Source organism: Ipomoea nil, unplaced genomic scaffold (genome assembly GCF_001879475.1).
Source record: "Ipomoea nil cultivar Tokyo-kokei standard unplaced genomic scaffold, Asagao_1.1 scaffold2484, whole genome shotgun sequence".
NCBI classification, from domain to species: Eukaryota; Viridiplantae; Streptophyta; class Magnoliopsida; order Solanales; family Convolvulaceae; genus Ipomoea; species Ipomoea nil.
Window position 1 is genome coordinate 143,093 of NW_017618912.1, and position 12,565 is coordinate 155,657.

At 40.1% G+C, this 12,565-nt stretch overlaps 2 protein-coding genes across 2 annotated transcripts; both read left to right on the forward strand.

Annotated features, from left to right (window-relative positions):
• Positions 1–938: 938 nt before the first annotated feature.
• On the forward strand, positions 939–1,505 carry LOC109153445. The gene has a single exon (XM_019301315.1). It carries the CDS (start codon positions 939–941, stop codon positions 1,503–1,505), a length of 567 nt encoding a protein of 188 aa, XP_019156860.1.
• Positions 1,506–8,303: 6,798 nt separating this feature from the next.
• Positions 8,304–12,152, forward strand: LOC109153463 (N-carbamoylputrescine amidase). Its single transcript, XM_019301332.1, has 9 exons — positions 8,304–8,567; positions 8,765–8,813; positions 10,415–10,506; positions 10,675–10,826; positions 10,917–10,963; positions 11,083–11,116; positions 11,242–11,408; positions 11,528–11,624; positions 11,762–12,152. The coding sequence occupies exons 1-9, from the start codon at positions 8,479–8,481 to the stop codon at positions 11,935–11,937; spliced, it is 903 nt and encodes a 300-aa protein (XP_019156877.1). The 5' UTR covers positions 8,304–8,478; the 3' UTR covers positions 11,938–12,152.
• The last annotated feature ends 413 nt before the right edge of the window (positions 12,153–12,565 follow it).

Consider the following 12,565-nt stretch of genomic DNA (forward strand, 5'->3'; position numbering starts at 1 on the left):
CATCTAAGTTTTGCATCTTTTATAGATTTAGGCTTGACCTTTTTTTTGAATTTTTCGAATTTTTTTGAAAACAAGGCTTGACCTAATTACTATGAAGCGTTATGTTGTGGAAGCGTGTCTACCTTGCAAGGTGGATACAGTTCTATGTTCATAATTACTGAAATATATGTTTATAATTATAAAAAGATATATTCATAATTTTTGAACTTCATATTCATAATTATTGAACTCTATATTCACAATTACAGAACTCTATGTTCATAATTACTGAATTATATGTTCATAATTATAAAGCTATATATTCATAATTTTTGAACTTCATATTCACAATTATTGAATCTTTATATTCATAATTACAGAATTATATGTTTATAATTATGTTCACAACTCTATGTTCATAATTATAGAACTATATGTTCATAATTTTTGAACTATATATTCATAATTATGATAGAAGTCTAGAGCCGTCGAAACGGTCTCGCGGGGCGGGACGGGCCAAAAAACACCAAAGCCCGTCCTCGTAGCGGGACGGGCTAAAAAGCCCGCCTCTTAGCGGGCTTGGAATGTAGCCGGCCCGCCCCGCCATGCCAAAGCCCGCTGGCAGGGCGGGCTAGCCCGCCAATCAATTTTTTCACTATGTTATTTAAAAAAAAAAATCAATGTACAATATCCTTAAAAAAAAAAAATCATTGTACAGACGTACAGTACACTAACACAGTAACACTGCCTAGTATTATATTCCTATAAATCTATAATCCTATTGTGAGTAATAATGTTATTTGTTATTATTATTTGTAGACAGGAATTAGTCTCCAACTGTTATCCTGATGTATCGGAGTGGTTAGAGTTATAATCTCTGTTGTAGCTCTGTCTCGTTCAATCAATCTGAAACTCAAAATCTCATCTGCTATCAGACTGAGTTTCTCTCTCTCCCCAAAATGTCGACGAATTCAAGCAAGCGCACAGTTACCGCCGCTATCACCACTGGTTCGCCGGCAACCCCCACCTCCCTATCATCGGCGCACCACTTTGTGTCGCTGAAATTAACAACAAGAAATTTCCTCTTTTGGAGAACACAAATGATCCCCTTCCTCCGTGCCCAAGGCTTACTTGGTTATGTAGATGGCGAGCTGCCATGTCCGCCGGCCGTTCTTCCTTCGACTACCGCCGGCGATGAAGCCTCCGGAGCCACGGTCTCCGCCACCACCCCAAACCCATCGTATGCGTTTTGGGTCCAGCAAGATCAAGCGATCTTTTCGCTCCTCATCTCTTCCCTTGCCGACGAGGTAATGTATTTGGCGGTGGGGCGCAATACGTCGCGCGAGGTGTGGCTGTCTGTCACCGCGGCGTTGGGATCGTCCACAAGGGCGCGTTGCCTGAATCTCATCGCTCAGTTCCAGAGCTTACGCCAGGGTGACAGTACGCCGGCCGAGTACCTCGGAAGAGCTCAGTTGATCGTCGAGGACCTAGCTTTGGCCGGCCGTCCAATGTCCTTAGACGAATAGAATCTCTACGTCTTCAGGGGTCTCCGCCCTGAATTCCGCGCCATGGCTGCCTCGTTAGCTGTCAATGGAACCCCAGTAACCATCCCTCAATTATCGGATTTTCTGCATGCTCAACAGTTCATCTTCGCGGAAGATTTTCCGGCGACTGATGGTGTTGCTGGTGGCTCCCCGACGGCGATGATGGCTTCACGAAGTCGCAGGCAGAATTCCAATCGTGGCTCTGGCGGTCGACAGCACTCCAACACTGGCCAGGGCCGTGGCCGGAACAATGGACGAGGGCGCGGCGGACAGGGTGGTGGACGCGGCGGCCGGACTCCACGTTGTCAAATATGCTGGAATTATGGGCATATCGCAACCAGTTGCTACCATCGGTACAGTGGACAGCCGCAAGCAAACATGGTTGTAGCCGGAGATGATGCAACCACCGCCGGCAGTGAAGCCTGGTTTCCTGACACGAGAGCATCCTCGCACGCGACTCCTGATCCGAGCATGATCGCGCAATCCGAGCCATATTTCGGCGGGGATGTCCTCCGTGTTGGCAACGGTACAGGTTTGGGAATTGAACGTGTTGGTCATGCATTTTTACCTTCTGTGTCTAGAAATCTTAAAGTGTCAAATATTCTACATGTTCCTCAATTATCTGTTCCTCATTTGTCTGTCAATCGTTTTGCACAAGATAATAACGTGTTTTTTGAATTTCACGCTGATTATTTTGTTGTGAAGGACTCAGCTACCAAAACTCCTCTAATTAAAGGTCCTAGCGTGGGAGGTCTCTACAAGCTGTCAGTTCCTCGGGCACATCTGGCTTACATAAGTGCTCGCGCGTCCTCTAGTGTCTGGCATTCCAGGTTGGGCTACCCACATTCCCGTGTTCTACAACACATTCTAAAAAGGTGTCCGGTCACGTCCAATAAAACGAGTCCCTCCGGGTTGTGTTCTGCGTGTCAACTGGGCAAGTCGTCACGGTTCCCGTTAGATAGGGTCAATTCTAGTAGTAGTGATGTACTAGATCTTTTATATACAGATATTTGGGGCTCTCCCGTTATCTCTTCGGATGGATTTAGACATTTTGTACTTTTCGTGGACGACCACACCCGTTTCAGCTGGTTTTATCCCTTACGGGTGAAATCAAATATTTATAAAGTTTTCCAGTTGTTTCGTGTGATGGTAGAACGCCGTTTTTCGCGTTCTATAAAGACCATCCAGTCAGATTTAGGCGGTGAGTACCGTCACTTGCATTCCATTTTTGAGTCAATTGGGATCGTGCATAGGCAATCTTGCGCCTATACGCACGAATAAAACGGTAGAGTCGAGCGCCGGAACAAACACATTGTCGAAATCGGGTTAGCTCTACTCGCCGAAGGTTCCGTTCCACTAAAATATTTGGATTGGGCTTTTGAGACAGCTACTCACCTAATCAATTGCATGCCCTCATCTGTTTTAAAGTTCAAAAGTCCATATGAATGCCTCTACAATACGTCACCTCTATACACTTTCTTTAGAGTCTTTGGGTGTCGGTGCTACCCATATCTCAGGCCGTACAATCGGCATAAGATCGAGTTCCGTTCTGCACCTTGCGTGTTTTTAAGATATCCTAAGTCCTTTAGGGGTTACCGGTGCATGGGCAAAACCTTTATCTGCCGTCATGTCAGATTTGACGAGGCAATCTTTCCTTTTGCAACATATTTACCATTGCAGGTTCCTATAAGTTCAGAAACTACACCGACACCATGGGGTTCTGGACCGGTAGTGCCATCAGTGGTTCCTTTGGCTTCAGTGGCTCCTCTGGTGCCTGAACCCGAGCCAGTTGTACCACGGTTAGCCCTGCCAGGGCCCGCGACCGCACCACCAGCGCGGCGATAGGCTGCACGAGCACGACCACAAGTCCGTGCACATGTCATGAGGCTACGACGCATGACACAGGGCACCGATGAGCCGTTCCAAGCTCTCACAGCCACACCTGAGCCTACTTGCTATTCTCAAGCTGTGGGTCACCCCGAGTGGCGTGATGCCATGGACCAGGAGTTCAATGCACTCGTACACAACAACACCTGGTCGCTGACTCCGGCGAAGCTGGACATGAACATCGTGGGCTGCAAATGGGTATACCGTACAAAACGAAAAGCCGACGGGACTATTGAACGTCACAAGGCTTGTCTAGTAGCCAAGGGGTTCAACCAGGTAGCTGGTGAGGACTTCTTCGACACCTACAGTCCTGTTGTCAAGCCGACCACCGTACGGCTATTACTCTCTATTGCCGTTTCACGTGGTTGGGTTCTGCGTCAACTGGATGTGCACAACGCCTTCTTGAACGGGCGCTTGGCTGAAACCGTATACATGCGGCAGCCACCAGGGTATGAGGACCCGACACATCCTGATCATGTGTGTCATCTGCAACGGTCCCTATATGGCTTGAAACAGGCACCCCGTGCATGGTTCAAGCGTCTGCATGATTATTTGCTAACTGTAGGGTTTTTGGCGTCCAAAACAGACGTATCCCTCTTTCATTACACTGCAGGGGCTTCACGAGTCTTTTTACTAGTCTACGTCGATGATATCATAATGATGGGCAACGATTCTACCTTGCTCACCACTTTGCTGCAACGTCTCTCTACTGTGTTTAAAATTCGTGACTTGGGCACACCGAGTTTCTTTCTCGGCATTGAAACCATTCCTACTGACGGCGACCTCTTCCTATCTCAACGCCGCTACATGAATGATGTCTTAACTCGTGCAGGAATGGCTGATTGCAAGCCGCTAGCCACTCCGGCCTCCATAACTCAATCTGCTGTCCCGGCAACAGAACCGTTTGATAATCCGACACAGTATCGGCGTCTCGCTGGGGCGCTGCAATACTTAACCATCACTCGGCCAGATCTATCCTATGCTGTCAACCAGCTCTGCTAATTTATGCATGCTCCAACTACTGAACACTGGGGCCTTCTGAAGTGTGTCCTACGCTATGTCAAAGCCACTCTCTCATACGGTCTGAAGTTGATGCCTTCTCCGACTTGTGATGTACACGCCTACTCAGATTCAGATTGGGCCGGATGTCCGGTTGATCGAAAGTCAACCAGCGGCTATGCAGTCTTTTTGGGTTCAAATCTCATATCCTGGGTCTCTCGGAAGCAGAAAACTGTGGCCGCTCTTCCACCGAGGCTGAGTACAAGGGGTTGGCTGACGTCGCAGCTGAGGTCACTTGGGTTATCTCACTTTTGAAGGAGCTAGGGTTACATGCTGGAACACCTGCCACACTATGGTGCGACAATCTAGGAGCGACCTACATGTGCGCCAATCCTGTGTTTCATGCCCGCACAAAGCACGTGGAAATTGACTTACACTTTGTTCGTGACAAGGTCGCGGCTGGGGACTTTCTGGTGAACTTTGTATCGACGAAAGATCAGTTAGCCTACATCTTCACCAAACCGCTGCCAGCAGCCCGGTTCACTTCTCTACGGTCCAAGCTCAGTGTAGTCTCTCTACCACCTTGAACTTGAGGGGGTGTGTGAGTAATAATGTTATTTGTTATTATTATTTGTAGACAGGAATTAGTCTCCAACTGTTATCCTGATGTATAAGAGTGGTTAGAGTTCTAATCTCTGTTGTAGCTCTGTCTCGTTCAATCAATCTGAAACTCATAATCTCATCCCTATAAGTTATAATACACTAACACTATTACACAAACCAAAATAACATGTATTAAATACTAAATATATATGTATTAGCAGGTCACGGGCTAAACCCGTGACCCAGACGGGACGGGCTAAAAAGCCCACCTCCTGGCGGATCAAAATTTGAAGAACCCGTCCCCTACCTACGGCGGTACGGTCGACCCGACGGGTAAAACTCATTTTTGACGGCTCTAGATAGAACCGTGTCCACCTTGCAAGGTGGACATGATTACATAGCTTAATTTTCCGATTACTATTTCCTAATTAGAATGTTTCCCATTTCACCGAGTAATCACTCTCACCCAACACTCAACTACAGATAATGCAAGAAAGGCTTATGCATGGAAAGAAGGAATCAGTCCATATATGTTCTTAGAAACATACAATCAACTATGAGGCAAAAGATGCTTAAAGCCAATAAAATTTCAAAAGACTTGCCAGGTTGGATTATATACTTATAATAGAGTTTTAGCCATTTTAAATCCATATTGTTTTGTTTTGATAGTCTTACCCCCATTCTTCAAAATTACTTATCAACATATCCCCTTTTTCACAAAGTTACCCAACAACTAAAAGTGCAACAATTATACCATAGACCCGAAGTCCAAAATACACAATTTACATATTTACAATTATTTTTCTTGCATGATTTAATCGTTGACATTGTATGTTGAATTGTTGATTTCTTGTGAAGGACACGTATTTAAGTTGATTTGTAAATTTGTTGATTTGTATTGTAGGTAGTGTATTGCCTAGTCTAAACTCTAAAGTGATGGGTTCTACTTCTTTGAATTAAACTACTAACGCCTGTTTTGAATAGCATTGATGGATTGGATAATGACTTTTGTAGTTTTGTTATGGACTTATCACTTAGCATTTACATTTTTCTTTTTCAAATTATAAAATTTAAAAATTACAAAGTTAAAGATTTTGGAGTGCCCTACCTCAGTGCCTCAGTGGTTATATCGTGGACCGCGGTGCATAATCGATTATGCACCGCGTATTAAAATGGCGTCGTTTCTTTAAGTAAAGAAATGGCGCACTGTTAGTGTTAACAGAGTGACATTACAGTGTATCTAAACCGACACTGCCTCACGTATTATTTTTATATTTTCAAATGAAACTGCAGTATATATATATATATATATATATATATATATATATATATATATAGAGGCGAGTTCAGGTGCGGCGGTGTCCTTAGGTGCGGCGGTGCGGCGTCACCAATAGTTCAACAAATATACACCATTAACGTTAGAAAAATACACCATAAAAATACACACAAATTAGGTACGCATCACCAAAAATACACCATTAGGCGTGAGAAAAAACACCATACAGTGTTTGGAAATACACTATTGGGGTGTGATGAGTTATATGGTGTATTTTTTGGGTCTGTTGTGTATTCTGTGATTTTTTTTGCATTTCATTGTGGTGCGTTTCCCTTACACTGTTGGTGCATGTTGATAACACTGTTGGTGTATTCTGTAATCCCGCCGCACCGCCGCACGGGAAGTGTCTGCCGCACGGGAACTTTTTCCTATATATATATATATATATATATATATATATATATATATATAATAAAACTGAATAACATTTCACATATTTGAGTGTATATTGTACAATGAAGCTGTAATTATATCGAAATGATCATGTAGTTGTGTTTTAATGAAACTATAATATATATAAAATAAAATAAAATTAAATAACAGTTTCACATATTTGAGTGTATAAATATTGAATAAAACTGTAGTTATATCGAAATGAAACTGTAGTTGTGTTGAACTGAAACTGCAGTGTATACAAAATGAAACTGAAGAACAGAATTATTTTTTGCAAAACGGTGCGAAACGGCAAGAAACGGATTCTGTTTCTTTTTATTAAATAAAACGACGTCGTTTTGATGCGCGGTGCATAATCAATTATGCACTGCAGTACACGATATAATTTGTTGCCCTGCCTCACTTAGGCGAGTATTATTGGTGGGCTTTTTAGCCCGTCTCGTATGTCTACCTGTTTTGACAGCTCTAGCTGAGGTTAAATTTCAAAATTTTAATAGTAAGTTATTATTATTATTATTAAAAAAAAAAAAAACAATAGGCCAGCTCACAACAACTTACAAAAAATTAGGTCCACTGTGGGGCTGGCTAACCCGCTTTGATAGTGATAGTTATGCTGTGTATCCGTATGCACATGGTGCATACGGATGCCAAAACGACGTCGTTTTATTAAAAAATGCGCGTCTCCCCTTTAAAAAAAATTCAGGTTCGATTCCCAGCAACAACATTATATTATTCATTCATTCTGGAATTTTAGTTCATAGATTATGGAATTATAGTTCATTGATTATGGAATTATAATTCATCGATTATGGAATTGTAGTTCATCGATTCTGAAATTTTAGTTTATAGATTATGAAATTTTAGTTCATTCATTCTGGAATTTTTAGTTCATAGATTAGATTATAAAATTATAGTTCATCGATTATGGAATTTTAGTTCATATGTTGTTGCTGGGAATCGAACCTGATTTTTTTTAAGGGGAGACGCGCGTTTTATTAAAACGACGTCGTTTTTGTGTCCGTATGCACCATGCATGGTGCATACGGATGCACAGCATAATTTGCCGTGGTCCACTGGTAAATTACGTTGTGGACCCGGGTCCAAAATAACGTCATTTTGCTTCAAAATAATGCCGTCTGAATTTAAAAAAAATTGTTTCCTTCATATCTGTTAACTTACCATTTGTCTTCAAAATTCGTTCAACTATATTCACAATCTTTGAACTCTATATTCACAATTTTAGAATTTTATATTCACAATTTTAGATATCAATATACAAAATTACAGAACTCAATATTTACAATTACAGAACTCAATATTTACAAGTGCAGAACTCTATATTCATAATTACAGAACTATATATTCACAATTTCATAACACTATATTCACAATTACAAAATTGAATATTCACTTGTTGAGTACTTAATTTGTTTTCAATAATTAAAAATATTATTGACTGCCCTAATTTTCACACGCGCAAACTCAATATTTTGAACTTTGGTCTTGTAAAGTGGACCCGGGTACATGGCATAACAATTTACAATTGGTGGTTCACCTTGCATAGACTAGAAAAGCTAAAAAGAAAATCGCCGTTTTTATGTCCAGCTTTTTGCAAGCAAGCACATATTCGCTCTGCAATAAAGGCGTCAATTATTGTCATTCTTATCATTGACTCTGCTTTGATTTCATTGTTGGTTAACGCAAGAGATTTAAGCACAAGGAGTTTAGCGGCGGAGAATGGCGGAGATCAAGAGACTAGTCACCGTCGCAGCTCTGCAATTCGCCTGCACGGATGATGTCGCCACCAACGTCGCCACCGCCGAGAGGTCCGTATTTACGATTCGTCTAGTCTTGTGCAGCTTTAAGATGATTGATATTTATGCCGAGATTTGGATTGATGAGTGATTTAGGGCTCATTCCTTAGTGAGTTTATAGTGAATGATTCTTTCTGGAGAATTGGTTTATTTATTTATTTTGTGAATTATGTTTTTGAGAGTTGCATTTCGTGGCTCCTTTAACGCAGGTTGGTTAGAGAAGCTCATGAGAAGGGGGCGAATATCATTCTTATACAGGTACGAATTGCTTTTGCTAAGGATACGTTTTTGCTTCGTGTTAAACAATTATGTGTTTACTAGATCTATTTCTTTTGTTAAGCCATTTCTTAACGAGGTGTTGATGGAGCAGGAGCTACATCGTTTATTCATTTCTAGTGCTAAAATCTGATAAACTTTAATTTGGCAACTTGATGTATTATAATTGAGTTCTTTTTCTATTTTGTTTTGTTTTGTTAATTTACTGCTTTTGATGGTCTTACCCTATTCTGGAAAATTGTGTGCTTTAGGTCAGAAGGTCTTCATTCCTTGTACACTTAATTACTTATGTTTGTCCCTTTGTAGCTAATTCCACTAAATGCTGGGTAGGGATAGACAAAAAGAGTCAAGGGCAAAGTGAAAATGCCAAAATACGGGCTAAGTGGAAAATAATGGAAACGAAAATGCCAATTTTGGTTATTGGGTAACTTTGTGAAAAATTGGGGATGTTACCATGGTAATTTTGAAGAATGAGGGTAAGACTATCAAAACTGAACAATATGGATTAAAAATGGCTAAAACTCTATTATAAGTATATAATTCAAACTGCCAAGTCTTTTGGAATTTTATTGGCTTTAGTATCTTTTGCCTCCTAGTTAATTGTATGTTTCTATGAGCAGGGAATGATTTGTCCTCTTTCCATGCTTTGCTTTTGTCTAAAGTATCATAATATATGAATGAGAAGTGGATCTAGTCTGGGACATGTATTCTCATTTCACATTGTTTAATTTTTTGGTGAATATGTAGTGAACAACCTATAAAAGAAAATGAAAAACGAATTGAAATTGAAAGATGTGCATAGCATTGTATAAGGCTATAAAGCTATAGTATGCGTGAGTGATCTGAGGCATTTGTGCTGATTGGTGAATTTAGTTCTGAATGTTATGAACTTAAACAGAGGCTTTGCATAAGCCTTTCTTGCAGTATTTGCTGTTCACTGTTGGATGAGAGTGATCACTTAGTGAAATGGGCTGTTTAAGGAAACATCCTAATTAGGAAATGATCAGGTCAAGCCAAAATCTATAAAAGATGCAAGATTTAGAAGTGAGCTAAAATGACTAGAGAGGATTAGAAGAGTGACAAAATGGGTAATTGGTCTAGTGGAGATCTGGGATAGTGCCTAATTTAATTCCATTTTAAAATTTGTGCAGTGGGAATCTATTTTATATTAAACCTTGAATTCTTATGAATAAAAGGGATATTATATAATTCGTCTTTGCATTTTACACACATACATACGTATGTATGTATGCATGTTTTGAGGTTACCAAAGGGTAGTGATATGTGTGCTTTTTGGGGTTTGGCGTGAGTGGCCGTGCACTCTCGTCCCTTAACAGAGGTCGGGAGTTCGAACCTCCTTTCGTATGGAAAAACCAATCTGGCTAGCACTTTGCCCCTTAATTGAGCTGACCCGGTGCGAATAGGGATTAGTCTGAGTATGGTATGGGCTTAAAGGTACCTACTACAGTTAGGGCCTGCTCAGGACACCTCGTGGTCTGACAAAAATAAAATATAATAAATTTTCTATATTTTAACTTATTTAATATTTTTTGTAACTTCTTTCTCCATGTTTTCTATTTCAGGAGTTGTTTGAGGGTTATTACTTTTGTCAAGCACAAAGAGAAGACTACTTTCAAAGAGCAAAACCATACAAGGGACATCCAACAATACTAAGGTGAAAACTCTTAATTTATCTGGTTTTGCATCTTGTTCAGTTGTTTGGTAATTTTATTATCACAAAATTGCTCAATTAATGATACAGATAAACCAAAATATCCCAGATTTATATATCAAGATTGTTCAATCCAGCTAGACTTGTGTTTTTCGTGTACATCCTTTACAGGATGCAGGAGCTTGCAAAAGATTTGGGAGTTGTAATTCCAGTTAGCTTCTTTGAGGAGGCAAATAATGCCCATTACAATTCAGTAGTTGTGATTGATGCTGATGGGACTGATCTTGGACTTTACAGAAAATCCCATATTCCTGATGGTCCAGGTAAGTGGAGCAGGACGTACTGTAGGAGTGAAATTTCAAGTCAACTACATAACAAAATTGATCAAATTCCTTCAACTTGGTGTTCTGTAGGTTACCAGGAAAAATTTTACTTTAATCCAGGTGACACTGGCTTTAAGGTAAATTTCTTAAGTTGGTCCTCCGAATAGGTTTATTTGGTTGTGAATTGTAAAAAAGTCTTTTGCATCTATGATTGTGTGATTGAATTTGGGTAACCTTTTACACTTAAAATGCACAGGTCTTCGAGACGAAATTTGCAAAAATTGGAGTGGGTGAGAATATATCCTATCTTCATCTTTAAATATTCTTTATGAGAATTCGCCAAGAAGCTTAGTTAACATTGGTGACCTCCAAAATAATAAAAGTCCAGTCCAAAATGACACTACTATTTTTGTAGGTATTTGCTGGGATCAATGGTTCCCCGAGGCAGCTCGAGCTATGGCTCTTCAGGGTGCAGAAATACTGTTGTACCCAACTGCAATTGGTTCTGAACCTCAAGATGACGGACTTGATTCCCGAGAGCATTGGAAGCGAGTGATGCAAGGTCATGCTGGGGCTAACGTAGTAAGTTTTATGAATCATAATATTCTAAAGTTGTCTTAGATAAGTTATATTCCATTTGTTACATCATTCAAAGCACATTTCTAAGGGAGGATTGCTATTATAACTTGTTGTGAGTTAAGGTACCTCTAGTAGCTTCAAACCGCATTGGGAAGGAGATAATTGAGACAGAGCATGGGAAGAGTGAGATAACATTCTATGGCAATTCCTTCATAGCAGGTATGCCATGAAATGGAAAGAGTTGACTAAATGAAGCGTTCGAATAATTTTATATATTTGAACTGTTGAGTTTGTCTCATATAGAGATGAACAAGGTATTTGACTATTTGATCTTGGTATTCCAATAATTTGATTAGGTCCCACAGGAGAAATTGTGGCACTCGCAGATGATAAGCAGGAAGCTGTTCTTGTAGCACAGTTTGATCTTGCCAATATCAAAAGCAAAAGACGTAGTTGGGGGGTGTTTCGTGATCGGCGCCCGGAGTTGTATAAGGTGCTTTTGACATTAGATGGCCACAATCCATCTCTCTGAACTGAATTCCTCAGTTAGTTTCTGGTTTGAGAGAGATGGTTGTAAGGAACTTTTAGAACCTCAAAATTTCATCTATACCATTTGAATAAGTAGATGGTTTAGCTCTAAGGTGCTATGTCCCTAGAAGAAACCGAGAAGAGATGTTTTGTTGTGGTCAATCACATTCAAGTATCTTCATATTATGATATCAATACCAACATTTAGCTTCCAAATTTCATCTTCAACCGTTGTTTACATCTAAAAGTAAAGTTTGACTCTTAAAACCTCTACCATTTTGTGCGGGTTCGGTCTTGGGTGTTAGTATCCTAATGGTCGAAGATGCAAACCTGGAGCAGTTATACCATGGACCAAGGTCCACCTTGCAAGGTGAATCTAGGTCTAAAATATACAATTTTAATATTGAATGTTCACAATTTACATACTTAGGCCCTGTTTGGTAAAAAATTGGTCTATAGGCCAATTTTGGATTATTTGATCACTATTAATTGTTTGATTTAGTTAAAATATCAATATAAATGTTTGGTTAATTAGTTTTTTGCAACTCTAAAAGGTTAAAATTCAAAAAGCTATTCTAAGCAACTTTTTCAATTAGCTTTTTGAAAAAAGAAATTATACCAAATAGCTATCA

Bases quoted from the DNA above. Each gene is read 5' to 3' on its own strand.
- LOC109153445 (XM_019301315.1), top strand. From the start codon at position 939: ATGTCGACGAATTCAAGCAAGCGCACAGTTACCGCCGCTATCACCACT.
- LOC109153463 (XM_019301332.1), top strand. From the start codon at position 8,479: ATGGCGGAGATCAAGAGACTAGTCACCGTCGCAGCTCTGCAATTCGCC. The intron at 8,814-10,414 runs GTACGAATTGCT...TTTCTATTTCAG, and splicing joins CGAATATCATTCTTATACAG to GAGTTGTTTGAGGGTTATTA. The intron at 11,117-11,241 runs GTGAGAATATAT...CTATTTTTGTAG, and splicing joins ATTTGCAAAAATTGGAGTGG to GTATTTGCTGGGATCAATGG.